Source organism: Protopterus annectens, chromosome 1.part0 (assembly GCF_019279795.1).
Source record: "Protopterus annectens isolate FY-2018-M chromosome 1.part0, PAN1.0, whole genome shotgun sequence".
Lineage (NCBI taxonomy): Eukaryota > Metazoa > Chordata > Ceratodontiformes > Protopteridae > Protopterus > Protopterus annectens.
The window spans coordinates 1346907097-1346932405 of record NC_056725.1 but is presented as its reverse complement, the minus strand read 5'-3'; the positions used below and the strand labels follow the sequence as shown (position 1 = coordinate 1346932405).

Sequence of the window (25309 nt, the reverse complement as noted above, 5' to 3'; positions counted from 1 at the left end):
TGATGCCACTTCAGATCCTAGCATGCCAATTGGTCTTGAAGACAGAAGATTTTTCAGGTAAGAACCTAGATTAGGGAAACCTTATGTTGTTCAAGTAATTTGTTTTGTGGATGTCAGAAAAAGGAAAAGCATCTAAAAAAACACTGTCAGTTTCTGACAGCCCATTCAAGCTCAAGATGTTTGAAGGAGATTAGGTGCTTTCAAATTCCACATAACTGTAGTGAGCTATTCAAAACTGGAAATATCATACACCAAAAAATAGAGAAAGGGAATCGTTGAGACACACTGCACTCCCAAGTGGGGTCAGACGGTGGAAGAACAGATTTGATGGATGTTCTTGTCAGCAAAGATCTGAGCAGCAGACTCACACTGTGAAATAGAAGATGCTCTTCTAATGGTTTGATACGTTAGGCTGCACAGTCTGCCAGACAGTAGAGCACTTGTTTGTTGGTTCACTGTTGAAGAGATCTCCCTCAACAGGAAATGAACACCTGGTGGGTGGCATTGTGTTCATCCAGCTTAAGCTAGTCACTCCAGTCTATGCCACTCTGTGTGCAAAAGACTGAGATCATGAGCAAATCAAGATTCATGTCTCCTGGTAGAGACTGGATAAATGCGATCTAGGCCTAAAGACTCCAGACCAGGAGAAGCAAACTGTTTCCCTAACTAAGACATCTGGTGAGTCAGCACATCTGTCTATAAGAAAGTGAAAAAACATGGTTGTAAATGTTCAGAACTGTAATGTGATTCACTGAATAAACTATCTTCAGTTCAAAACTGGGGGACTATATGTAGCACTTCCAAAGTAAATGAAAATGTGATCAGTAGGAGAATGTTTACAGTAAGTCAAATGGTGTTGTACTCCTTTTGTAAAATCAAATCCAATGTATGTCCTAATTTTTGTTACAGAGGTAATTACTTTACCAAACCCAAAGCCTTTCATGATGCAGCTAACTAAGCAACAAGTCACCGATTCATCATCCAGCCAGATAATTAGTCACCCAGGACAACTAAGTGATGACCAACAACCGTTTCGATAAGAAAGTTGATGAACTCTTGTGGGAATGTCCCTCGCATAATCTGTTGGATGGTAGATGAAAGCTATAGATGTTAAGTTGTCAATCTCGCCTTCATTCTTGCTGGATGGGTTCGGAGCCGATCCTCGGCTCCGACTCGGCACTTGCTTTAGCTTGAGAACTCCTTTTACCAGCTCGAGGCAACCCTATATCCCATGATGCAAGGCGGAACTACCTCAGATCTCGTTTGCCGCTTAGCGAAAGAGGTCTCCTTTGCCAGCTGAGGTAAGTAATTTTTGTCAAAAAAAGCTTAGTTAGGGATTTATTTCCCCCTTGTTTCCACTTTCATAGTGTGTAGTGTGTTTACAGCCCACCCTATTCCCTTATAGTTCAAAACTTTTAAATTCCTTTGGTAATTGTATAAAAGTTTAGTTAGGCTTAGACCCCATTGGTTAATCCCTACCTGTGTGTCTGTGTGTTAGGGGATTAATTGTGTGTGTTTGTTGGGGTGTGTGTGTGACTTCTTCCTTAGAAAATGTCAAAGGAAGGCAAGGTCTCAGGCTTCAAGAAGTGTGACTCGTGCTGTCAGAAAATGTCTCTGACAGACGGTCACACTTCTTGTGTTTACTGCCTGGGGCCTTTGCACCTGCAGGACTCCTGTGCTTTGTGTCACTCTTTTAGCCAGAGAGTCCTGCAGGAACGGAGGAATAAGCTGATCCTCCGTGGCTTACTTAAGCCAGAAGGTTCTCCTTCTAAAACAGGGTCTGGTAAGCCTTCTAAGCCACCGAAGGTTCAGGCTACAGTATCCAAGCCTCCTCCGGTGGCTCCGGCTCCGTCGGAGCCGAGATCGGCTCCGGCTGGAACCGATCTATCTGCTTCCAAAGTAGTGGGTTCGACACCGATTGGTTCCGACACCCGGTCTACTGTGGCCTTGTCGGCTCCGGCTGGAGCCGACACCTTATCCAGCATCGGAGCCGAGAAACCTTCGGCTCCATCTGGAATCCAGGGGACTTCGGCTCCGATGACTTCGTCCCGAAAGAGATCTCGGTCCCCTTCATTGCAGAGTATCCACTCTGCTCCGGGGTCTCCTCTTTTGTCGGAGCGGAGCCATCGGAGCCGATCTTTGAGATCTTCCAGGCTGTCTGACCACGACTTAGAGAGGGTGGTAAGCAGGCTGTTGAAGTCGCAGGCACTGGCCCAAATGCTCCATAGCCCGTCTCAGCAGACTTCGGCTATTCTTTCACCCCTTGAACTTCCTCCTCCGACTCCACACCAGAGTTCGGAGCCGGAGCTTCTCGGGACAGCGACTGTTTCGGCGCCAGAGCCGATACATCCTTCGGCTCCGTCGTCCTCGGCTCCGATCTCCTCCTTGAGGCCTTCCTTGGAGGGATCCGGTCGTCGGGTTTCCCTTGTCGGCTCCGAGGGGGCTAGTGGCATCGGACCCTTGTCCGACCCCGCCTCCCTCTCGGGCTTCGGCTTTGGTAAGCTCGGCACCGACATCGGCCTCGAGCCTTCCTCTCAGTGGAGCCGGAATTCCTGTATCCTCGGATCGGGATATTCCGGTCTCCCGGGAGGGAGCCTTTGAGGTGATGAGGAGTGTCCTGGCTACTGAGCCAGGTCAACGGTCCATCCCTCTAGCTCCTCCCTCTTCGGTGCCTGTAGACACCTCTTGCCAGCCTCTTGCTCTCAGGCCCAGGGATCCATCGCCCCAGGTTTCCCCATTGGGAATTTCCTCCTCTTCGAAGTTTCTCCTGATCCGCAGGTGAACCCCTCGGAAGAGGACGTGTAAGAGGAAACACACAGACTCCCCGAGTCTACTACATCTGATACCGACTTAGATGAGTCGGAGGGTTCCCCACGATCCCCCTCTGAGGATGTCTCCTTTTCAGACATCCTTGAGCTCCTCAAACAGAGGGGGAATTGGCCATCCATTGATCCCTCCGAGGATGAGTCGGTATACCTGGAGGCTTTTGGATCCCGACCCTCCACCTCCTGGGTGTCTCCGCCTTTCGACCCACTTATGCAGGTAGTGGCTCGGAAGGCATGGGCGGCTCCAGATTCTGTGGAACCTGTCCCCGGGAGACCATCCAAGTTTATTACGGCCCCTTCGGACAAACAGTTTCTTTCCAAGGGCGTCTCTGTGGATGCTATGGTGGTGGCGGCCACTAAGAAGGAACTGGCGGATCCTTCAGTACCTGTCCATCCTCCTAACAAGGATTCTAGGACCATGGACAGGTATGGAAAGCGGATGTTTTCTTCAGCGACCTTTGCTATGCGTTCGCTGAACTACCTTTGTCACTTCACCAGGCTTCAAAGAGATATTCACAAGGAACTGGGTGAAGTGGTCCAGGATCCTTCTGCTGCTGGGGCTCAAGAAAAGATTGCCTCACAGCTAGCAATCCTGAATTCCTTATCCAACTCCTCCATGCGGCTCATATCCTATGCGGCCGATGGAGCGAGCAGGGCCGCAGGCACAGGAGTTGCTCTTAGACGCCAAGCCTGGATGCGGCTTTGTAATTTTGGACCCCTTTAAGGCGTCCTTCACTAATACCCCCTTTGATGGTTCGGCTTTGTTCGGACCTCAGGTGAAGGATACCTTGACCAGGTGTGAGCAGGACGGTAAAACTCTTTCTGCCGTTGGAGTCCATTTTTCCACCCCTTCTAGACCATATCCCAAGGGTCAGAAGGGAGGGAAGATGTGGTTCATAAAGCCCAAGGAGCTACACCGGACACACGTGGTCAGTTTACCCCAGAGGCAGAGGGGTAACAATAATAACGCCGCCCTAGAGGCAGGGGGTCCTCAGAACCAGGGCAACAGGGAGTCTCTTCCTGAGAAGCCCTTTCAGCATCCCTGAGGTGTTGCCCGACTGTCCACCCTTGGAGGCAGTCGGGGAAGGATTTCGCTGTACCCAGTAGCCTGGCATTCCCTCTCACAAGATATGTGGGTACAGTCGATCATATCCGAGGGTTACAAAATCCCTTCGAAGGTATCCCGTACCTCAACAATCCCTTCCAGACATCTCACCCGGTCAAAGGGATTTGGCAGAACAGGAGGTTTCAAAGCTCCTAGGAAAAAGAGCCGTCCAGACTGTGCCGGCAGACCAGGTAGGGTCCGGCGTCTACTCGAGATTCTTTTTGGTCCCCAAAAGGACGGGAGATTGGAGACCAATATTAGACCTGAGCAGTCTAAACAGATTTGTCAAGAAGGCAAGATTACGGATGGTCACGCTTCAGTCCATTCTGCCTTTTCTGGGCAAGGACAACTGGATGTGCTCTATAGACCTTCAGGACGTGTACTATCACATAAAGATTCACAGGCGCTCCAGAAGGTTTCTCCGCTTTCGGCTAGGGACCAGTCATTACCAATTCAGAGCCCTGCCCTTTGGCCTCACTTCAGCCCCAGAGTGTTTACCAAATGCATGGCAGTGGTCACAGCTCATCTGAGACGTCAAGGATTCCAGGTGTTTCCTTATTTGGACGACTGGCTCCTCTCCGCCACCACCAGGTGTCAGCTTCTTCAGACCAGAGACTACACTCTGCAGCTTTGCAGGAGTTTGGGAATTTCAGTAAATTTCGAAAAATCTTCTCTGCTGCCTTGCCAATCTATCACCTTTATAGGCGCAGAATTAAACACCGTCAGAATGTTAGCCAGACTAACAGATCAAAGAATTCTGGACATCCAAAAATTCGTTCGGATTCTGTTGCAGAGCAGCAAGGTCAAAGCCAGATTTATACTGAAGGTTCTAGGTCTTATGGCTGCGGCCATTGTTCTTCTACCACTGGCTCGCTTCCACATGCGTCTTCTGCAGTGGATGCTATTCACTCAGTGGTCATACCACAGTCTCCCGATGAGGCACGAAATTTTAGTCACACAGTCGTGCAGAACTCATCTGAATTGGTGGATATCTTCCCCTCTTCTTCATCAGGGCCGACCCTTTGTTCCCCCTCCTCCAGTTGCCACAGTCACTACGGATGCCTCTCTGATCGGGTGGGGGGGGCATTATCAGGGCAGGATGGTCCACGGGACGTGGCAACCCATAGAATACCATCTGCACATAAATGTCCTGGAGATGAGAGCGGTGCTTTTAATGTTGCAGGCCCTCAATGACTTTCTTCCCACGGGGACTATTGCAGTACAAACGGACAACATGTCCGTGGTCTGGTACATCAACAAGCAGGGCGGGACCAGGTCCTATCCGTTGTGTCGAGAAGCTCTCAGACTTTGGCAATGGGCAATCTCCTCTCATCGGTTTCTGATAGCAACGCACATCCCCGGCAGATCCAACCTCTTGGCGGACAGGCTGAGCAGATCCATTCTGATGCCTCACGAGTGGTCTCTCAATCAATCTGTAGTGGATCAGATTTTTCTGAAGTGGGGCACTCCTTGTTGCGATCTTTTTGCTACTCCTCAAAACAAGTGCCCCGATTTTTTCACCCTCTTTCCCCTTCCAGGCCAACCCGAGAGACTCTCTAACCCAGGATTGGCCCCGGGGACTTCTGTACGCTTTTCCTCCTTTTCCCTTGATTCCACAAGTCATTCAGAAAGCCACCGTTTTGAGGGCCAAGTTGATTCTCATTGCCCCTTATTGGCCTCGACAAATTTGGTTTCCGTCTCTGCATCGTCACCTTCTGGTGCAGCCCTGGCATCTGGACCCAGTTCCGGATCTCTTGATCCACCAGTCGGGTCAGCAGCACCGGGCCATTCATTCTCTCAACCTCACTGCTTGGTTGCTCCACTTCCTTCCCTAGCCAGGCTACCGATGATCTCTGACTCAGAGACATCTTAGTGTCTTCTTTAAAGTCGTCCACTAGGACTGTTTATGCTAGCAAGTGGCGTCGTTCTTCTATTTGGGCAAATTCCAGGAATATTGATCCCTTTACTGCTCCTGTACATTCTGTTTTAGATTTCCTGGCTGAGGTTTTTCATTCAGGATCCTCTTCATCTACAGTTAAAGTTCAACTGGCTGCTATTTCCAAGTATCATGTTGGCTTGCATGACAATAACATTATGTCTCATAGATTATGCAAGGCCTTTCTGAGAGGAGTTTTTCTCCTAAAGCCACCTATAAAGCATCCTCCTCCGCAATGGGATCTAAACTTAATGTTGGCATCCTTGATGCTACCTCCCTTCGAACAGTCTTCTTCATGTTCTTTGAAGTTATTGACCTGGAAAACTATTTTCTTACTGGCTGTCACTTCAGCAAGAAGGGTTTCCGAGATTCAAGCTCTCTGCATTCGTTCCCCTTACTTGGTTTTTCATAAGGACAGGGTATCCTTAAGAACGAACCTGTCCTTTCTCCCCAAAGTTGTGTCTCAAACCAATATTAACCAATCTATAGATCTACCAGTCTTTTTCCCAAACTATTCCGACAGAGCTGAACAGAAGCTTCATTTTTTGGATGTCCATCGTCAGCTCAGGTACTATTTGCATAGAACTAAACAATTCAGGAAATCGGTCCAATTATTTGTCTCCTATGCAGAAAACAGGATAGGTCTTCCAGTTTCTAAAGTGACTTTATCCAGATGGTTGACTTCCACCATTTCCTATGTGTACTCTCTCAGAGGCAAGCAGCTATCTTCTAAACCAAAAGCACACTCAACCAGGAGTCTATCCACTTCTGCAGCCTTTCAGGATAGACTACCCATTGATACCATTTGTGCAGCAGCTACTTGGGCCATGCCTCATACCTTTGTCTCTCATTACAAGTTAGACTTGGCCTCCAGAGACAGGGCCAGTTTTGGTTCCACAGTTCTCAAGAGTCTGTTCCATTGAGCCACCCGGGATACAGGTGCTAGGGACGGTCCCATCCAGCAAGAATGAAGGCGAGATTGACAACTTAACATTTAGAAGTTATGTACCTACCATAACGTTCCATGTTAGTTGTCTTCTCTCGCCTTCTTTCTTGCGTCCCTCCCTCCTTCCCCCTGGCCTGGACAGATCTTGAAGAGTTCCTATCAGGTTGTTTTCCTCCTGAGCCTTCATATGAGGACTCTTATTATGAACTTGTTTTCCTAATTATGTTAGGTTAGTCCTTAGCAGGGTAGGTTAGCTACCAAACGAGATCTGAGGTAGTTCCGCCTTGCATCATGGGATATAGGGTTGCCTCGAGCTGGTAAAAGGAGTTCTCAAGCTAAAGCAAGTGCCGAGTCGGAGCCGAGGATCTGCTCCGAAACCCATCCAGCAAGAAAGAAGGCGAGAGAAGACAACTAACATGGAACGTTATGGTAGGTACATAACTTCTAATTTGCACCTGAATCAAGAACATGTTTAAAGGAGTTGGTGTCCCTAATGACAACCTGGAACAGTCCTAGTTTGTCACCACCATGGACTACAACTCCAGCCAATGATCCTGCCCCTCCTCAGACACTGTGTAACCAAGAGCCCAAGTAGAATGGCAGTAGCCAAATGTGAGACAAAAGTGTTTTGCCCAACCATGTCTCATTTATAACAGTAAGGTCATCATCACGCAGTAGTCATAAGTAATGCTTGTCTTATTGAGGATGGACCATACATTAGTATACAGGGCCCCTAGTGAGGCCTTGGGAGAGTGGGTCTCTGATATTGTCACTAATGGCAAATTGGGGCATAAAGTACCATTAGGACATATGAGCTCCAATAGTTTTCAACAGGGAAATAGTGTTATATCCTCCACAGAACCACAGAAATGCACATAGAAATACACAATGAAGCTCACCCAAATCATACACTATGGCATTACATAAAATATGTAAACACCTTCAGTGGGATAAAAGCACATAATGCCAATAAAAAAGTTTAATACTATGTTCTCTCGATTGCCTAACTAGATAAGCAGTTGGTGAATGTGTGCGCACGCTTGTGTGTGTGTGGATCTTAAATGTCGGGTATGTATAGCTTCCTTAATTGATATGCTCTATCTGCTTCCCATCAGGGGAGCTATTTTAAATAACCACACCTAATACATAAGGCATAATTGGGTTGGTTTGAATGGCTAGGTTTATGAAGGCCCTGGTGGTGGTTAGCCTAGTATATAACTAGGAAGCTATGAATCCATATTGTGTACAAACATAAGGCTTAGCTCAAGTACTTTTGTAGTCTTACCATCACATTCATTATAAAGCATCGATTTTGTCATGATATGACTTGTTTTGAGTTCCACTTTAAGCCTTTCTTACCAGGTGAAAAGTAGCATAACTGAGTGGGTAGTGGGAGATGTAAGTATGCACTGCTTGGTAAACACTGTTCCCATATTGGGACCACATGGGATTAAGGGATTCACTTACCAGCATTTGCTGAGTTTAATGCGTATTACCTTGGTGATCAACATTGTGACAACCTCATGGTCTGAAAGGGAGAATGGGGTGCAAGCCACTTCCCAGGCTTCCAGTAACAGTTTCCTAGCTTGTGATAGCAAAGCTAACAAAATTGTATCTGGGGTCAGTAGGTTTTAAATAGGGACAGACATCCGTTATGTTGGGCTTTTTCTTGTATTGCTCCAGGAGTTTCTGGGTTCTGGTGTACCTGTCAGTAGAAGGAACAGAGAAATTGATTGCTGACTCACCTCCCCAAAAATAGGACAGTCATCTGAATTAAAAGAAGCTAGGTCGTGAAAAAACTTGGAACAGCATAAGTGGGCCCATTTGTTATGCTTAGTATACTGTAGGAGTGTGTAATTTAGCTAGTCTGCTTACTATTTTCATGGTGATGGCCAGTTAGTGATCAGCTCAGTTTACTACTCACTAGCATAACTACAAGTTCTGAGGGCATAGCTGTACTGCAGCGATTACTCTCCTGCCGGTGGTAGTGACTAAGCATGGAAGGTGTCTTCATGCTGCTTTTGTCTACTGAACAAAGATGTATCCCTCTGTTGCTTAACATATTTATACAGTGTATACTATCTGTCTGTTAAATTCTTAGGAACTTAATTGTACCTTTGCTGTAACTGCCTGAAAACTAAAGCACTTGAAACACTAGGTTTGTTGCGTTTCAGCCTACTAGATAACACTAGCGGTGACATGACTGTGAACACCGAGGCAGCACCAAAAGGGGAGGAATAACAGGTTAGTGAGGAAAGAGATGTATAGTTTAAAGAACTTGGTTGAGCATTAAAGTGCATTAATAAACTAAGGAAAAAGTTCTGTAACAGAAACACTTGATGTATAAAATTATAAACTCTGCTGCTACCAAAGTAGCAGTGTTAATACATAATGCAGTTCAGTCAGATTTAACAGAGCTGACTGAAACTGGAAGTCACAAGCTGTGGTACGAGCACAGGCAGTCATAAAGGGCCATTTTCCCACTGTGGATAGAGAAGCATCCTCTGTTGGGTCCAGTGCCTGTAAAACAGAAGCAGTACAACTCTAGTATGCCTTGATGTTGATCATAAATACTCATGGTGGATGCTTTTTATTTTTGAGAGGCTTTGTTATATTCTGTATTACCATCTTTCAGTGCATCATAAAAGAATTTGAACATTGATTCTTTCACTTTGGTGGAAGTGGAAACTTGTGTCCACATCTTTGTTTTAATCAGTATCAAAACTTGTTGGCCATCGATACTAAAAGAATTTGCTGTGCTGCTGGATTTTGTGAAGGGGAGGTGGGACTTTATAGACACTGGGCAGTATGCTTTGTGCGCATCAGAAGGGCAAATTCTGGAAAGACTGCTTGACGCATTCATCATTGCACTCTGCTATCTGTTTAAGATTATCAGCCCAAGGTTATTCTTCCTTTGCCTGTCCTGTTAATCAGGAAGCCTCTTTTTAGGGACTGCAGCAAACTTAAAAGGACCAGTAACTTTCTTGAGTCTGTAAGACATTGTCTCTGTTGTTTGTAACATGGCTGATAGATGTAGACTCGTATTATTTATTTCATTGCTAAACAAAGTTTTGTTTTTAAAAGGATACATCAGTAGTATCTGTGGTGTCAGATGATGTCTAAGAAGTGATTTTCCATTTATTTATAAAATTGTGCACTGTACTTGAATACGGCATGAAAACTGTTTTTATGTTATAATTGCTGCAGTTTGACAAGTACTCACATGGGCCCGGCTGTGTGGTATAAAACCATGATGATGCCTCAGACGATTAGTGTTTGATTAGTTGCATAAGAATCTGGAAGAACTAGGCAGGAGATGGCGGGAGTAAGTGGCTGATACTGGCTCACCCATCCTGGGAGGTGGGAAGCAGTTTGGTCCACTGCATTGCTGAACCCTACAAGATGTTTGAGCTGTATAAGCCATTCTGCATTATGGGCCAGGGTGACACTGCATTGCATGTAAGCTGGGAGAATTAGCATGTGTGTATGAAGTATGCATATGTCTCCGTAAGGTAATAGCTGTTATAAGCACCAAACCTACCATAGAGAGGATTTAGACAGGGGTAAGGGGCCTTGCGTATTGCATACTTATGTCATCTCAGCTCTAATCCTGTCCAGGGAACTATTGGAGTAGGCTTTCACACTGATGTCTCTTGCCCTGTGGAGGAACAAATGTCTAAAAAGAAGCTGGAAGGGAGCTTGATAACCTTTAGGATTTGAAAATGTGTTTAAAAAAGCTCATTATCTGACTGCTAGGATGACAGAGAAATCCTAATAAAGCCTGATATGGTACCAGCCATCTGAAAGGATTTACCTCCCACTTAGAGTCAAAAATTATTATTTTGGCAACATCATTTATTAGATTGAAAAATCACTGGTCTTGGTGACTGAAGGGGTTCTGAAAGTTGGCCTTGTAGGCTTTGTGTACTATATCACTTATTTTAGAGGTAGAAAATTGTAGCACTGTGGCCAATAATTCCTCCAAGAAGGTAGCTGTATTATTGCACTCTGCTCCCTGTTTAAGGTCGTCGGCCCAAGATTATTCTTCCTTTGCCTGTCCTCTCAGTCAGGAAGCCTCTTTTGAAAGGACTGGATAGCACCATGAAGGTTATTGACAGTGGCTTGAGTATTCAGCAGCTGGGTAGACAGAAGAAATGTAGCAAACTCCGTTGAAGACATCTTGGCAACCCATTTTTCATTATCAGCTTCATTGGCAAAGGCTAGTGATCCTGGTCAGTGACCTTTTAGGCCTTCCCTTGTGGCTAGTACGGAGTATCATAAGGTTGGGTCCATCGTACTACATACTGTGCACAAGCAAGGTGGAGGAAAAGGGAATTTTAACCCTTATTTTTCAGTCGTTCTGCAGCCAAATCCATGCCCCTTACCTAAAGTAAATAAACACAAATGCATTGCACCTCGGGCAGCTGCCCATTTCATCCCACCCAAGAGGGCCATCAACTAGGATCTGTCTTAAATGAGGAAAAATGTATCAGAAGTTTTCAGGTTCTAGATGTGGCACTAAAATCACTAGCAAGAAGATGACAGTGGCATGAACTTTATTTGTTGCTGATAGTTTTAGTCGTCCCTTAAGGAAAATTCATATTGTCTGCTTATGTACAAAGAAGAATGACTTTACTCTGTATTGCTTCTGTGAAATACAATGAAAGCCAAGGTGTTTTTATTTTCACTCTCTCTCATTTGAAGAGCTGAGTGAGGCATGGGTTCTGGCTGTAGAAAACTGTTACAAACATACTAGATGGCTTGCTGCAGTCAAAGACTGTATTTTTGCTCTTCACTTGAAGAGGGGGTGGGGGCACTCTATCGAGAACTGGAACTGGTCACTAAATGAGCTAGCCACTGCCCTGAAAGTAACTACTGAGCTGAAAAAGTGTTAAGAGAATAAAAGTAAAATAAAAACAAAATTAATTATCAGAATTAAAAATGAGGTCAAACAACTGTGTTTTGAAAGACATTTTAAAACTAGATAGTGTATTGCATTGCCTGAGTCTGCAGATATTGTGCTGTTCTTGATTCCAGCTAAGAAGTACATTTAGCATGTTTATGATCTGTGAACGCTGGATTAGAATCTTCGGTACTTACTTATCGCAACCAGATTCCTGGCACAAGAAGCGGCTGATTTCCGAGCGAGCCCTTCTGGTGCCGATACTGGTAAATGTAATTAAAACAGACGCACACATGCACACACGTGCGCGGACACACACACACACACACACCATAATGTTATACAGGTACACTTATAACTGTGATATTTTCAAAGTTTATGTAATTGTTCACTTACACTACCTATGTATGATATCGCTGCGTTTGCCGATCAGAATCTTTTAAAATTTCCTTTCCATCAAGCTGGCTTACAAACAGGATTGCATCCTGTCTTACTTGTAGATTATGATGGTGATGATTATTATTATCATTGTCATTATCAACCTTTCTGATTTCCCGTTACAGTTTCTGTTCTGACATGTTTGCCTTCTTTATTAAAACCTAAAGGCATATATACTATATATACAATGGTGGCAGTCGGCAAGTTAAGTGAGACTTGGCAAGGTTATATCAGTGATTTGAAAAGGGTCTGTAACTCGTGGTAACACAAGCAGTCAGTACCCAAATGCTGTCAGAGCCCATACCGGTGAGCATTTGAAATGTCAGGAACTGCCACAGCGAGTCCCAAAATAAGGAGTCTCAATGGCCAAAAATTGGACTCCTTTCTCACAATCATAACATTCCATTTGTCAGTAGTATAGCAGCCATGACCATTCAAGCATGCGTCTATAATGCACGCAAAACAGAAAAAGGCTTTTTTAAATTGCTTTTCTTCCTGAAGCTAATCCAAACTTTTTTGCCAGCAATAAAGACTGAATAACACCTTGTGTTTCATGCACTCATTTCTATTGAACTGTGCGAATTTCGCAACCGCTAAAATCTGGTTGCAATAATACGTAAGTACCGAATCTTCTTTGTTTTGCTTTTTTATGGAATGGTAGTGAAATTAATTTTTGTGTTTTGAAATGTGCTTAATGTTTAACAATTTTCTGCCTTTTTAACAATTATAGCACTGTTACTGCATTTACTGTCTCCAGTAGTATATAATGTATTTTTGAAAAAGCACATTCCAGAGATGTGCAGTAGGTGGATTGGACACTCAAAATTGGTCACAGGTTTGAGTGCGCATGCGAGTGTGTGGTGGAGGAACAGCATCAGCAGCAGGGCTAGCCACCCGATGGTATAAACCTTGGCTCTAGGAGGAGAAGAGGTGGAAGACATGGCTGAAGGCAGGCAGAGAGGAGAAAGGCTAGGACTGTGGTAGTGAGAATCGGAACTTTGAATGTTGGCAGTATGACTGTTATAGGGAGAGAGCTAGCTGATATGATGGACAGAAGGAAGGTTGGTATATTGTGTGTGCAAGAGACCAGATGGAAGGGGAGTAAGGCTATGTGTATCCGGAGGTGGGTTCAAATTGTTTTATCATGGTGTGGATGGGAGGAGAAATGGCGTAGGAGTTATTCTGAAGAAACAGTATGCTGAGAGTCTTTTGGAGGTGAAAAGAGTGTCGGATAGATTGATGTTTATGAAGCTGGAAATTGATGGTGTAGTGATGAATGTTGTTAGTGCGTATGCTCCACAAGTTGGGTGTGCAATGGATGAGAGAGAAAATTTTTGGAGTGAATTGGATGAAGTGGTGATGATTGTTCCCAAGGGTGAGAGAGTGTTGATTGGAGCAGATTTCAATGGGCATGTTGGTGAAGGGAACAGAGGGGATGAGGAAGTGATGGGTAGGTATGGTGTTAAACAAAGGAATGCAGAAGGTCAAATGGTAGTGGATTTTGCGAAAAGGATGGACATGACTGTGATGAATACGTATTTTAACAAGAGAGAGGAGCATAGAATGACATACAAGAGTGGAGGAAGATGCACGCAGGTGGATTATATCTTGTGTAGAAGGGCCAGTCTGAACGAGACCGTAGACTGTAAAGTGGTGGCAGAGGAAAGTGTAGTTAGGCAGCATAGGATGCTGGTTTGTAGGATGACAGTGGTGATCAAGAAGAGGAGGAGGAGTGTGAGGGCAGCACCAAGGATCAAGTGGTGGAAATTGAAAAAGGGTAATTGTTAGGTGGAGTTCAGGGATGAGTTAAGGCAGGCACTGGGTGGCAGTGAAGAGTTACCAAATAGCTGGGTAACTACAGCAGAGCTAGTAAGGGAGATGGCTAGAAAGGTGCTTGGTATCACATCTGGACAGAGGAAGGACGACAAGGAGACGTGGTGGAATGAGGAAGTACAGGAGAGTATACAGAGAAAGAGGTTGGCAAAGAAGTGGGATTGTCAGAGAGATGAAAGTAGACAGGAGTATAAGGAGATGAGGTGCATGGCAAAGAGAGAGGTGGCGAAGGCTAAGGATAAGGCATATGAAGAGTTGTATGAAAGGTTGGACACGAAGAAGGGAGAAAAGGACCTGTACCGATTCGCTAGACCGAGGGACCGAGCTAGGAAAGATGTGCAGCAGGTAAAGGTGATAAAGGATAATGAGGGAAACATACTCACAAGTGAGGAGAGTGTGTTGAGGATATGGAAAGAGTACTTTGAGGGGTTGATGAAGAGAATGAGAGGGAGAGAAGGTTGGATGATGTAGGGATAGTGAATCATGAAGTACAATGGATTAGCAAGGAGGAAGTAAGGATAGCTATGAAGAGAATGAAGAAAGGAAAGGCTGTTGGCCCAGATGACATACCTGTGGAAACATGGAGGTGTTTAGGTGAAATGGCAGTGGAGTTTTTAACCAGATTGTTTAATGAAATCTTGGAAAGTGAGAGGATGCCTGAGGAATGGAGAAAAGGTATTTTGGTACCGATTTTTAAGAATAAGGGTGATGTGCAGACCTGTAGTAACTACAGAGGGATTAAATTGATCACAGCATGAAGTTATGGGAAAGAGTAGTAGAAGCAAGGTTAAGAAGGGACGTGATGATTGGTGATCAGCAGTATGGTTTCATGCCAGGAATGAGCACTACAGATGCAATCTTTGCTCTGAGAGTGTTGATAGAGAAGTGCAGAGAATGTCGGAAAGAGTTGCATTGTGTTTTTGTAGACTTAGAGAAAGCATATGACAGGGTGCCTAGAGAGGAATTGTGGTATTGTATGAGGAAGTCAGGAGTGTCAGAAAAGTATGTAAGAGTGGTACAGGATATGTACGAGGGTAGTGACAGTGGTGAGGTCTGCGGTGGGAGTGATGGATGTGTTTAAGGTGAAGGTGGGGTTACATCAAGGATCAGCTCTGAGCCCTTTCTTATTTGCAATGGTGATGGACAGGTTGACAGAAGAGATCAGACAGGAGTCCCCATGGACTATGATGTTTGCCGATGACATTGTGATCTGTAGTGAAAGTAGGGAACAGGTGGAGGAGACCCTGGAGAGATGGAGATATGTTCTAGAGAGAAGAGGAATGAAGGTCAGCAGGACTAAGACAGAATATATATGTGTGTGAATGAGAGGGAGGATAGAGGAATGGTGAGGATGCAAGGAGTAGAGGTGGCGAAGGTGGATGAGTTTAAATACTTGGGATCAGTAGTTCAGAGTAACAGTGAGTGTGGAAGAGAGGTGAAGAAGAGAGTACAGGCAGGATGGAGTGGGTGGAGAAGAGTGTCAGGAGTGATTTTGTGACAGCCTAGTACCTGTAAGAGTGAAAGGGAAGGTCTACAAGAGGGTAGTGAGACCAGCTATGTTATATGGGTTGGAGACAGTGGCATTGACAAAAAGGCAGGAGTTTGAGCTGGATGTGGCAGAATTAAAGATGTTAAGATTTGCACTGGGTGTGACGAGGGTGGACAGGATTAGGAATAAGTATATTAGAGGGTCAGCCCAGGTTGGAAGGTTTGGAAACAGAGCCAGAAAGGCACTATTAAGTTGGTTTGGACATGTGCTGAGGGAGGGATGCTGAGTATATTGGGAAAAAGATGCTAAGGATGAAGCTATCCGGTAACAGGAAAAGAGGAAGGCCTAAGATAAGGTTTATGGATGTGGTGAGAGAGGACATGCAGGTGGTTGGTGTGACAGAGCAAGATGCAGAGGACAGGAAGAAATGGAAACAGGTGATCTGCTGTGGCGACCGAACAGCCGAAAGAAGATGATGTATTGTTTTTTTCTTTTTTTATAACAACTGTTCTTCACTCCACTACTACATATATTGTGTCTGATGCTTATGTATTCTCCAATTCACCCTATTATTGTATCAGAGAATGCAAATGTTTCAATTGCCCTACTCAATAAAATCCCAGTTTATTCTACCAAATGCTTTCTCTGCATCAAAACCCACCAAACAGTGGTATTTTCTTACATTCTACTTCCAAATGTTTTCCTCCCCTGCACAAAACCACATTGATCCATATCTATTGATTCTGGCAACACCTTTGCCATTATATTCGCTTATATAGACACAAAAATAGTATAATCATTGTTTAAATTTGAAATGGTTCTATATGCAACTGGGTCTGAGTGACCTTTACTCTCTTTGGGTAATACAGCACCACAGATTTCTTCCAAGATGCTGGTGCTTCCTCTCCTTTTAAAATACTGTTAAAACAAAAACTTCCAGGTCTTAATCACTTTCCTCCCTCCTAACTTCCAAACTTTTCCAGGAATACCATCTATTCCTGGAGACTTTTATGGAGTGTAATATAACCCCATTTTTATTTTATCTCCTTCTGTCTTAACTATTAGTTGTTGAGATTCATATTCCTCTAAACTTTACATAAGTCTACCATAAATGCTTCCATGTTTGTTTTTTCTTGGTTTCCAATATTCCTGTGCTTTATACAAATGTTCATAAAATTTCCAAAATATCTCTAATACCTCTATAGGATCTTTGGTTATTTTTCTTGCTGTAAGCTCCCTAAGTTTGGTGATGACCCTTTTACTTTCTGTTGCCTAAGTCATTCTGCTAGTTTTTGTGTTCTAGTGTTATGAAAAAGTAGATCTGATGATGTCAATTTTCATTTTGTCCTCAACATTTGGGTTCAGTTCTGAGCATCGGAAATAACTCTGTCTTTGTTACAGATCACCAAAAACTCGAGCTTAACCCTTACCCATAATGGTCCTCTCCCACTTACCCCAGATCTCATTTGCTGCTTTACACATCCAACGTGGTTCTCCATTGCTCTCTAGCTATGTGACAATTTTTATATTTTAAACCTTACTTATAGGTTCATAGGTAGCTACTAGGCTATTGGCCCTAGGGCCTATATAAGCCTAGCCAAAGGTACCCTGGCTTTTGCCACCCAAGAAAATTATTTTCCTGTGCCACTGTCGAGCAGAGCCACAGAAATGACCCCGGGGTGAATTTCCCATCTCCCATCTAATCATCAAGATTTTTCTTGAAGAGTGCTAATGAGGAGCTTTGTTTGATATAGATAGGTAGTTTGTTCAAGGGTATGGGAAGTCTCTGGGACAGGAATCTATCCCTCCAGCATGTTCTGTTTATTGTGGTGTTGAGGTTTAGGTCCCTAGAGCGTGTAGCTCGTAGGGATTGAGATTTCTTTAAGTGGAGTATGTCTAAAAGCTCTGGGTTTGACATAGCTTTGTGTTGGGCAGAGATCGCCTCTGAGTAGGCGATATGCAACGGAGTAAAGCTGCAGTTTTTTGAGATGTAGATGTTGTAGATGTCTTGTGAGGTTCATACCAAAAGGGGCATTGTACTCTATAATGGGTCTAATGAGTGACGAGTAGAGGGGAACAATGACCTCTTTTTTCCTGGTTGAGAAACCTTTTGTGATGAGGTGTGTCCCATAGAAGGATTTCCTGACTACTGTGGCGATGTGATTATCAAAGGAGAGACTACTGTCCACCTGTGTCCCAAGGTCTCATCACACTTTCCGTGTTAAGTGGACTACTACCTATGTGGTAGTTCATGGGTACTGAGTTTTTACCAAAAGGAATGACAATGCACTTTTTGGCATTGAGCTTGAGGCCATGGCTTTGACACCAGGCATCTGTCTCAGCAAGGCCCTTTTGTAGGATGTCCACATCTTTTGGAGTTTTGATTATGGATCCTAGTTTGCAGTCATCTGCGAACTTCGTTAGCCAAAGACCTTCTGTGTTGGCCTGTACTTCAGAGAAGTAGATACCAAACAGGAGAGGACCCAGGACTGAACCCTGTGGTACTCCACTTGTCACTGGTCTGAAGCTGGATTTGGAGTCTGCTACTTTCACAGTGTGGGTTCTGTCAGTGAGCCAGTTGGCAACCCATCTTGTGACATAGGGATTTATACCTAGTTTACTGAGTTTATCTGTAATTCTAGAGTGGGGGATGGTGTCAAAAGCCTTGGCGAGATCTAGATAGGCTGTGTGAACCACCTTACCCTCCTCTACGGCTTTGGTGACTGCTTCAACAAAGTCTATCAGGTTTAGGAAACATGATCTGCCTTTTACAAACCCGAACTGGGTGGGGTCCTGAGTTTGGAGATTACCAATGTCATTGTTTATAAGTTCCATGATGATACCCTCCATAGCCTTGCAGACCAGGCTCGTTAGGCTAATGGAGCGGTAGTTTCCGGGGTCTGTGGTGGCTCCCCCTTTGTGGAGTGGGATAACTGTCGTTGTGCGCCATTCAGTGGGCACATAGCCTGAGGTGAGGCTATGATTGAACATGGTACTTAGGTGGGGTGCCAGTTCGTTCTGTAGTTCATGTAGAACACAGCCTGGGATATTGTCAGGTCCCATGGATGCTGTGTTTTTGGCTTTGGATAGTGTGTTTTTTTACCTGTGCAGCCGTGATTACAGGAAATTTGCATTCTTCTGGTGTAGAGATGGGCCCTTTAGGGGATGACAGAGGGGTAAAGTTAGCACTGAACCTATCTGCCAGGATGTTGGCAATATCCGTTGGTTCTGTATATTTAGTGCCATTGTGCTGTAACTCAGAGCAGATCTGAGTGTTGCCATTGAGATTCTTGACATAGCTATAGAATGCTTTGTGGTTGTCTTTAGAGTCAGTGGTGATTTTGTTTTCATAACTAGCTTTGGAGGATTTTATGAGGGATCTCAGCTTCTTACTGAGGCTGACCAGAGAGTTTCTCCAATCATGGGATTTTACTCTTTTTTGCAACAGTTTCTTTCTTCTGTTGTAGAGTTTGTTTATGGCAGGGGATCACCAGATTGGCTTCCTTTTTTTGGAGGATAGCATCTTGGTTCTGTTAGGGATTGCACGATCCATGCACTCATGTAAGTGCTTATAAAGTACATTTGTGTAGGATTCAGCAGTCATACCTCTGTTGTCCGTCAGCATGGGTGTCGTGAAGTTTGCCACTTCTGTCTTAAGAAGTGTGAAGTTGGCTTTGGAGAAATTTTTTACTGTGGCTTCTCTAATGGGGGGTGGGGGAGGGATGTGGATGTCTAGGGTGATTAGCTTATGGTCGGATCTGACCAATGAGGAATTGACCACTGGTGTGGAGCACCGGTTGCCCATGTTCGTAATAACCAGGTCTAGGATATTGCTGCCCCTGGTGGGGGTGTGGATAAGTTGATCCATGGCATTGAAATTTATGAATTCCAGAAAACGTTGAGCACAAGAGTTGGTACACGAGTGGTTTTCCCAGTTAATGGTAGGGTAGTTGAAATCACCCATTATTAGGGTGTTAGGTTGTACCCTAATATTTTCCAGTGTATTAAGAAATGAGTGGGAATCCTGGGACAAGGTGGGGGATCTGTAGCAAGCTACAATTTGGATTGTGGTCTTGCCCAGAGTTAGTTGCACTTGGATAATCTTGGATGCATTATGCTGAGCAACTAGCCTGGAGGTGTGGATATCCTTAATGAATATGGACACGCCTCCGCCTTTAGTGTTTCGGTCCAGGTTAGGTGGCCGAAAGGTGTGGTATGAATTATAGCCTGGTAATGCAGGGGTACTCTCTGGAGCCGTGAACCAGGTCTCTGTCACTGCACAGATGTCGATGTTCTCCATTTTAAGGAGTGCCTCGAGAGAGTGCATTTTGAGGTTTAGACTTCTAGCATTGAGTAGCAATACCCTCAGATTCTTCTTGCCTGTACCTGTTAGGTGGTAAATTTGTCATTTGAACCTTGCCTTAAAAAGGCACTATAGGGGTGGCTAGAGCCTTAGCCAGTATCCGGAATCCCAGGCAAAGCATCATGGCTTGTCGATCATGTCATCCCAGGCAGACAGATACTGGATGCCCTTAGAATGACACCAGAAGCTTAGCCAATTTTTGAAGTCAATCATTTTGTCCTTGTACTGTGGTATCATTCTGGGTGATGGCAGGATGCTACTCAGGACTAGGGTCATACCTGCCTGGGCTACAAGATAGGACAGCTCCTCCATGTCCCTTTTCATGTAGTCCAAGGAGATACGTCTCAGGTCATTCACACCAACATGGACACTGATTTGTACTTGTTGTGGAGTGACCTGAATGCATGCGTTATGTGGCGGATCCTGGCACCCGACAGGCAGCTGACAGTAACTTTCTCCTTGTTTAGCCTTGTGAGTGGAACATCAGTGTGCCTGACTATAGAGTCACCTATGACTAGAGTGTTGGGTATGTTGTTATGCCTTATGGGCTGTGGTTGTGGCACACTGAGTTTGTGGGCTATGTATCATTTGGGTTGTGTTGGGGGGTGGAGGTTGCTTGTGTTTCTGCTTTGGAGGTCCCTGTTGCTTGGGCAGGTTTTTACTGAGAGCCTGCGTGAATGTAGGTGTGTGTTTTGTGTTTCTATGTGTGTGTTTTGGTGGTGTAGGTTTTGAGGGACTGTGTGCTGAGTGTGGTGTGGTGCAAGTGTTCACCTTCTCCTCTTGACTCTCTAGTCCAGTCTTGGGTGAAGAGAGCTTTGCTTCCAGTTTGGCTATATAAGTGCATCTCTCACAGGTTGTAGTGTTGGGTGGTAGGAGGAGAGGGTTGTCTGTGTACATGAGGCAATTACTGCATTGCCCCAAGATGCCCGGATTCATCAGGTAGACAGGAGAAAACACTGGGGGCTGTCCCTTAGACATGCCTGGATAGGTGCTTATTTGTTAAGTACTAGAAACTGTTTTCCTCTAGACAGTGACGACAGTTGAGTGCTGTAGTAATTTGTAGCTTATTTAGTGCTTACAATAAGTTCTGAACAAGTGCTGAAACAAAAAACTGGCTAGTTCTAAGAAACAAAATTAAGCTAGAAGGCTACCCTCCAACACAGAAAGGCTTTGGGGCCTAGAAGCCTACAAATGGTCCTGGATACAGCAAATCTATATCCAGGCTAGACTACCCACAGGAAAGGCAGGAAACAAGCTTAGAAAAAACATTTTTTTTTTTTTTAGTGGAAAAGAGAGAAAGGAGTAGCAGAAACTAAACTGATTGGCTTTCTCAAATGTTCTCCCTGTACTGGGTAGAATGAGGTAATGACAATAGACTGGGAGGAGGGTCCGAGATCAAATTTACACTAGGGGCGGGCAACTGCAAAGCCACCAACTATAAAAACACTATACCAACAGGGAGGGAGGGTGGAAACTGCAGAAATGTTTCTCACAGCTGAAAAGCAGCAGTGAGCCTGTAAATGAAAGTTTTAAACAGCTAAAGGAGCCTCTAGAAAAAAGAGATCAACTGCAACAAGTTATCAGAAACAAACAACCCAACAGATGCTTAATAAAAGTGGACAATTTCCAGTTAATACCTCACACTTAGTGAAACTAGCTAGAAAAATGCACAGTACACAAAGTGCTATAAATACTTTTTATTACAGTCCTTTCAGTAATGCAACTAATTGCCTACCTGCCCTCACTCTTTCTGTACATTTCGGTGAATTTTATATTCCTTCTCCCTTTTTTTTCTGTTCACATTATTTTATACCTTCTAGACTATCATTGTTGATAGTACTTTCTTTGAACTTTCCTACTATTTAAAAAAAAAAAAATTTAAACTTGGTTTTTCCTGTTGTTGTATGAGGCTTCTTCCGTGTGTGTGTATATGCGTGCTTTGTGCCAGGTTTTAATTGTAGATATGGCTGATAAACTAAATCTCCATTTGGCTTTGAGGTGCCAGAAATGTGGGCATATAATTCCTGTTTTCAGTGCACATTTACTTTGCGTATACTGTTTGGGGCCTCTCCATCTCCAGGAGGACTGTTCCATCTGTCAACTCATTCAGTCAAAGGAGCTTAGTGGATAGGAAGAACAAGTTAATCCTTAAAGAGCTTCTACCATCTGCTTTCAGTGAAGCCATGTCTGGATCACAGATATTTAAAAGAAAAACTCATGTCTTCTTCTCCCTTTCTTCATCTTCCTTCACCAGACCTTCGGAAAAGGCAAAAAAAGAGTAGTTTATTGGTGCCTATATCCCTGTCGGCCTAAGTCTTCGGATCCTTCAATTTCCATTTAACCGACAGACATTTTGCATAAGTCCTCTGTTCCAAAGGATTCCACGGAGCTGAATCTGTTTGGTCTGAAAAAGTCTTTGACATCAGAGATTATGGTGCAGAAAACTATTTCCTCATCAGCACTGAAGGTATCGGTGCAGGAATATTCCTCAGTCCTGACACCATCGGCCCTGAGCAAATAACCAGAGGATTTTTACTTGATTACTCTACCTAGAACATCCTACTTCCCTCCTTTTGATCCCTTTCCAGAAAGGTTGCCTTCATTCTTCCTGAAAAGGCCAAAACCCCCCTCTGTCATTTCCCTCCATTACACCAAAAGTCTGATCTTGAATGACATGGAGAGACTGGTGAATAAAATTATGTGGGTGAGAGGTTTTGGCAGGATTCACTTTGGCTCTAGCCCCTACAGGTCTAGAAGTCTTCTTATACACTGCCGACACTTCCTCCTTTGACTTCTACTGTGGAAGTTCCTCTAGTCCTCTCGTATTTCTGTGATCTGTTCCCTGCTGGGTTGGCATATCCTTCAGTTAAAGTCTACCTGTCAGCAATTTCTGCTTGTCTGCCCTTGATTCTTCCTCTGACAATTTTTTAAAGCCACCCTTTGTCAGGCTTCCCATTAAACCTACTCCATCTTCCTGGAACCTCAATTTTTGTACTTAAAAAATTGAATCAGGCTCTTTTTGAGTCTGATTTTTCAGCATTGTACTTGGAAGACTGTTCTGTTCTTCTTTTGCCTCTCATTTCACTAAGCATTGCAATTTGGAAGTTATTTCCATGGCCAGGGTAGGTTTTGCCAGGCTATCCTGTATGGGTTTGCAGAATGCTCTTTTGTGGCTTCCTCCTCCCAAGCTGCCTCTTGAGCTTTTGTACTCTAATACTGCAACAGTGATATGGAAGGACATAGTACAGTTTTGTAAAATCCTACCATAACAGTAGCTGTACTTTGCTGTTGCAGTATTCACTCCCTCCCTTATACTCCCTTTGTTTTAACTCTTGCCCTTTTTTTCCCCTCCTGGTCAAGGTTTTTTTTCGTCATCATCCTTTTTTCTTCTCAATTCACATGTTCTCCTTCTCCCTAAGGGCATTCTGTTCCTCCTGGGACTTTTTCAGTTCTGAGTGTGTGCACCTGTATATCACCTTTATGTCCTACACCTTGCAAGGGCAACATAAGTGTAATGTATGACACCGAAAGCACTAAAGGCTTTGGCATAGTGGCTGGACGTTGGCCTATCCTTGGCAGGACATCCCTTAGGGTAAGGAATACTGAAACAGTGAAGAGAAGGACATCTGCTGTTATGGTAGATTTTACACAACTGTACTTTCTGCAAGTAAAAAAATGTGTTTTGTAGCCCTATATATGTTTGGCATCTTTAAAATTTTGTGTGTTTGTATTTGGGGGAGAGAAGTGAGTTCAAAATAAATTGTAGCTAGAGGTGAAGTCTGTTTAGAACTGGCTACTTTTCTTTCAGTCCACCCCCACCCCAACCCCCCCCCCCCACACACACACACACACACACACATACGCATGCGTGACTCAAGTGAAATGATTGCTGCTTCAGCTTGTTGAACATTACCCTAAAATACTAGTTTTTCTTTCACTGAGAATAGTAAAAGTGATATGCCTGCAACATAGAGAGCTTCCAGATGTGTAGTAATGTTGGAAGAAATGTTATTTCTCAACTGCATTAAAAATGGGCTTTTGTACTTGTGCATTCTGTGCCAGATAACTAAAATGAAAGTTCTGTATTGCTTCCATACATAACCTTATTGCTGTTTTTCCTTGTAGGTGATAAAGATTTGTTTATTTAGTTATTTATTTATTTTTATATAGCTACGTGGTCTCTGGTGATGCTGATGGGAAACTTAATGTGTGGGACTGGAAGACAACAAAACTGTACAGCAGACTTAAAGCCCATGACAAAGTATGCATAAGTGCTCTTTGGCATCCTCATGAAACATCTAAGGTCATAACATGTGGCTGGGATGGAGTTATAAAACTTTGGGATTAAATGCCTGATGAAAACAGCAAAAGTTTTACATCTTCTGTTGAGATGTGTGGCTTAAATCAACAAGAATGCATGTAGGTGTTTACTCAGTAATGATTGCATTATGAAGTGACTGTCTTGAAGATGCAGGAATCCAAGTTTAACAAAACTGTGGTGTTTCTTTTTTTTTAAATATAAGAACCATCTTTGAAGATCAACTACAGCAATTCTGTCTCATCTGCACTTCTTACCTGGTAAACCCTCTTGAAGGTCAGCAAGCTGTGTACAGTACTGAATATTATCTTCTTGAAGGTGTAATATTTTATAGTATTTTACAATAAAATGTGCTTTAAAAGTGATTAGACACATTGGTTTCCTTTTGTATGGAATGAAATTAAGAATTTTTTAGTAGAACTATAATGTCAAGTTGAAGACTTATCCAGTATTCCTCTTTGCACCTCGCCAACACCACCACCATTACTGATCACAAGGTCTGTGATCTGTCCATCACCTGCCAGTTTACTTGTTTTTGTATGAGCAAAGGCTGAGCCATTCTCCTGTGGCCCTGTAGTACCTGATGTTCATTTGGAAAGGGTGAGTAGAGTTTTATTTACAGGACCACTGTGGCCAGAGACTGAAAAAAAAATCAGTTTCTATTATACCGTTTATCATCTGTGCAATACTCATGTTCCTGCATCATTGCAAATGCTTCTTTTTGTCAGTGATGTACACCAAACATGATGCTGTTGGATGGGCTGAGTACACAAATGTTTGCTTACTTTAGACTGGAACTCCAATGACTGCTAGGAGGACTGTTATTTTTACATTGTCATAATTACAATAAACTCAGAGAAGTATTGCTTTTAATGTCACCATGAAGAGAAAACATCAGTTTATTTAGCTTCAACTGAACAGCATAGTGGTTCATATATCTACACTCTCTACTTATCAGTACAAGATTAGCAGTTGTGAAAATCCAGTTTAGATTCTACTGGGATTGTATCTTCTACATTACACTTGAGATCTCTGAAAGTGCTTTTTCACCATTTACAGATGCACTTACTGCTAGAACTGCACAAGTCAGAGGAACACCCTGTGTCTTCAGTACATATTGATAATGTGGTCACTAAGCTTTTGTTGTAACTGG

At 43.8% G+C, this 25309-nt stretch overlaps 1 protein-coding gene across 2 annotated transcripts in view; it reads left to right on the top strand.

Moving 5' to 3' along the window:
• Nucleotides 1-24521, top strand: part of CDC40 (cell division cycle 40) — a 1050785-nt gene extending 1026264 nt beyond the window's left edge. The window contains exons 15-16 of one of the 2 annotated variants that reach the window (XR_006364212.1): nucleotides 24009-24257; nucleotides 24362-24521. Coding sequence is in view for 1 of the 2 variants with exons in the window: in XM_044066713.1 (XP_043922648.1) it covers nucleotides 24009-24186 (178 nt within the window). In the remaining variant the exon portion in view is untranslated. Of the gene's footprint in view, nucleotides 1-24008 lie in introns of both variants that reach the window. The other variant, XM_044066713.1, reaches the window with a different exon arrangement.
• Nucleotides 24522-25309: the final 788 nt, after the last annotated feature.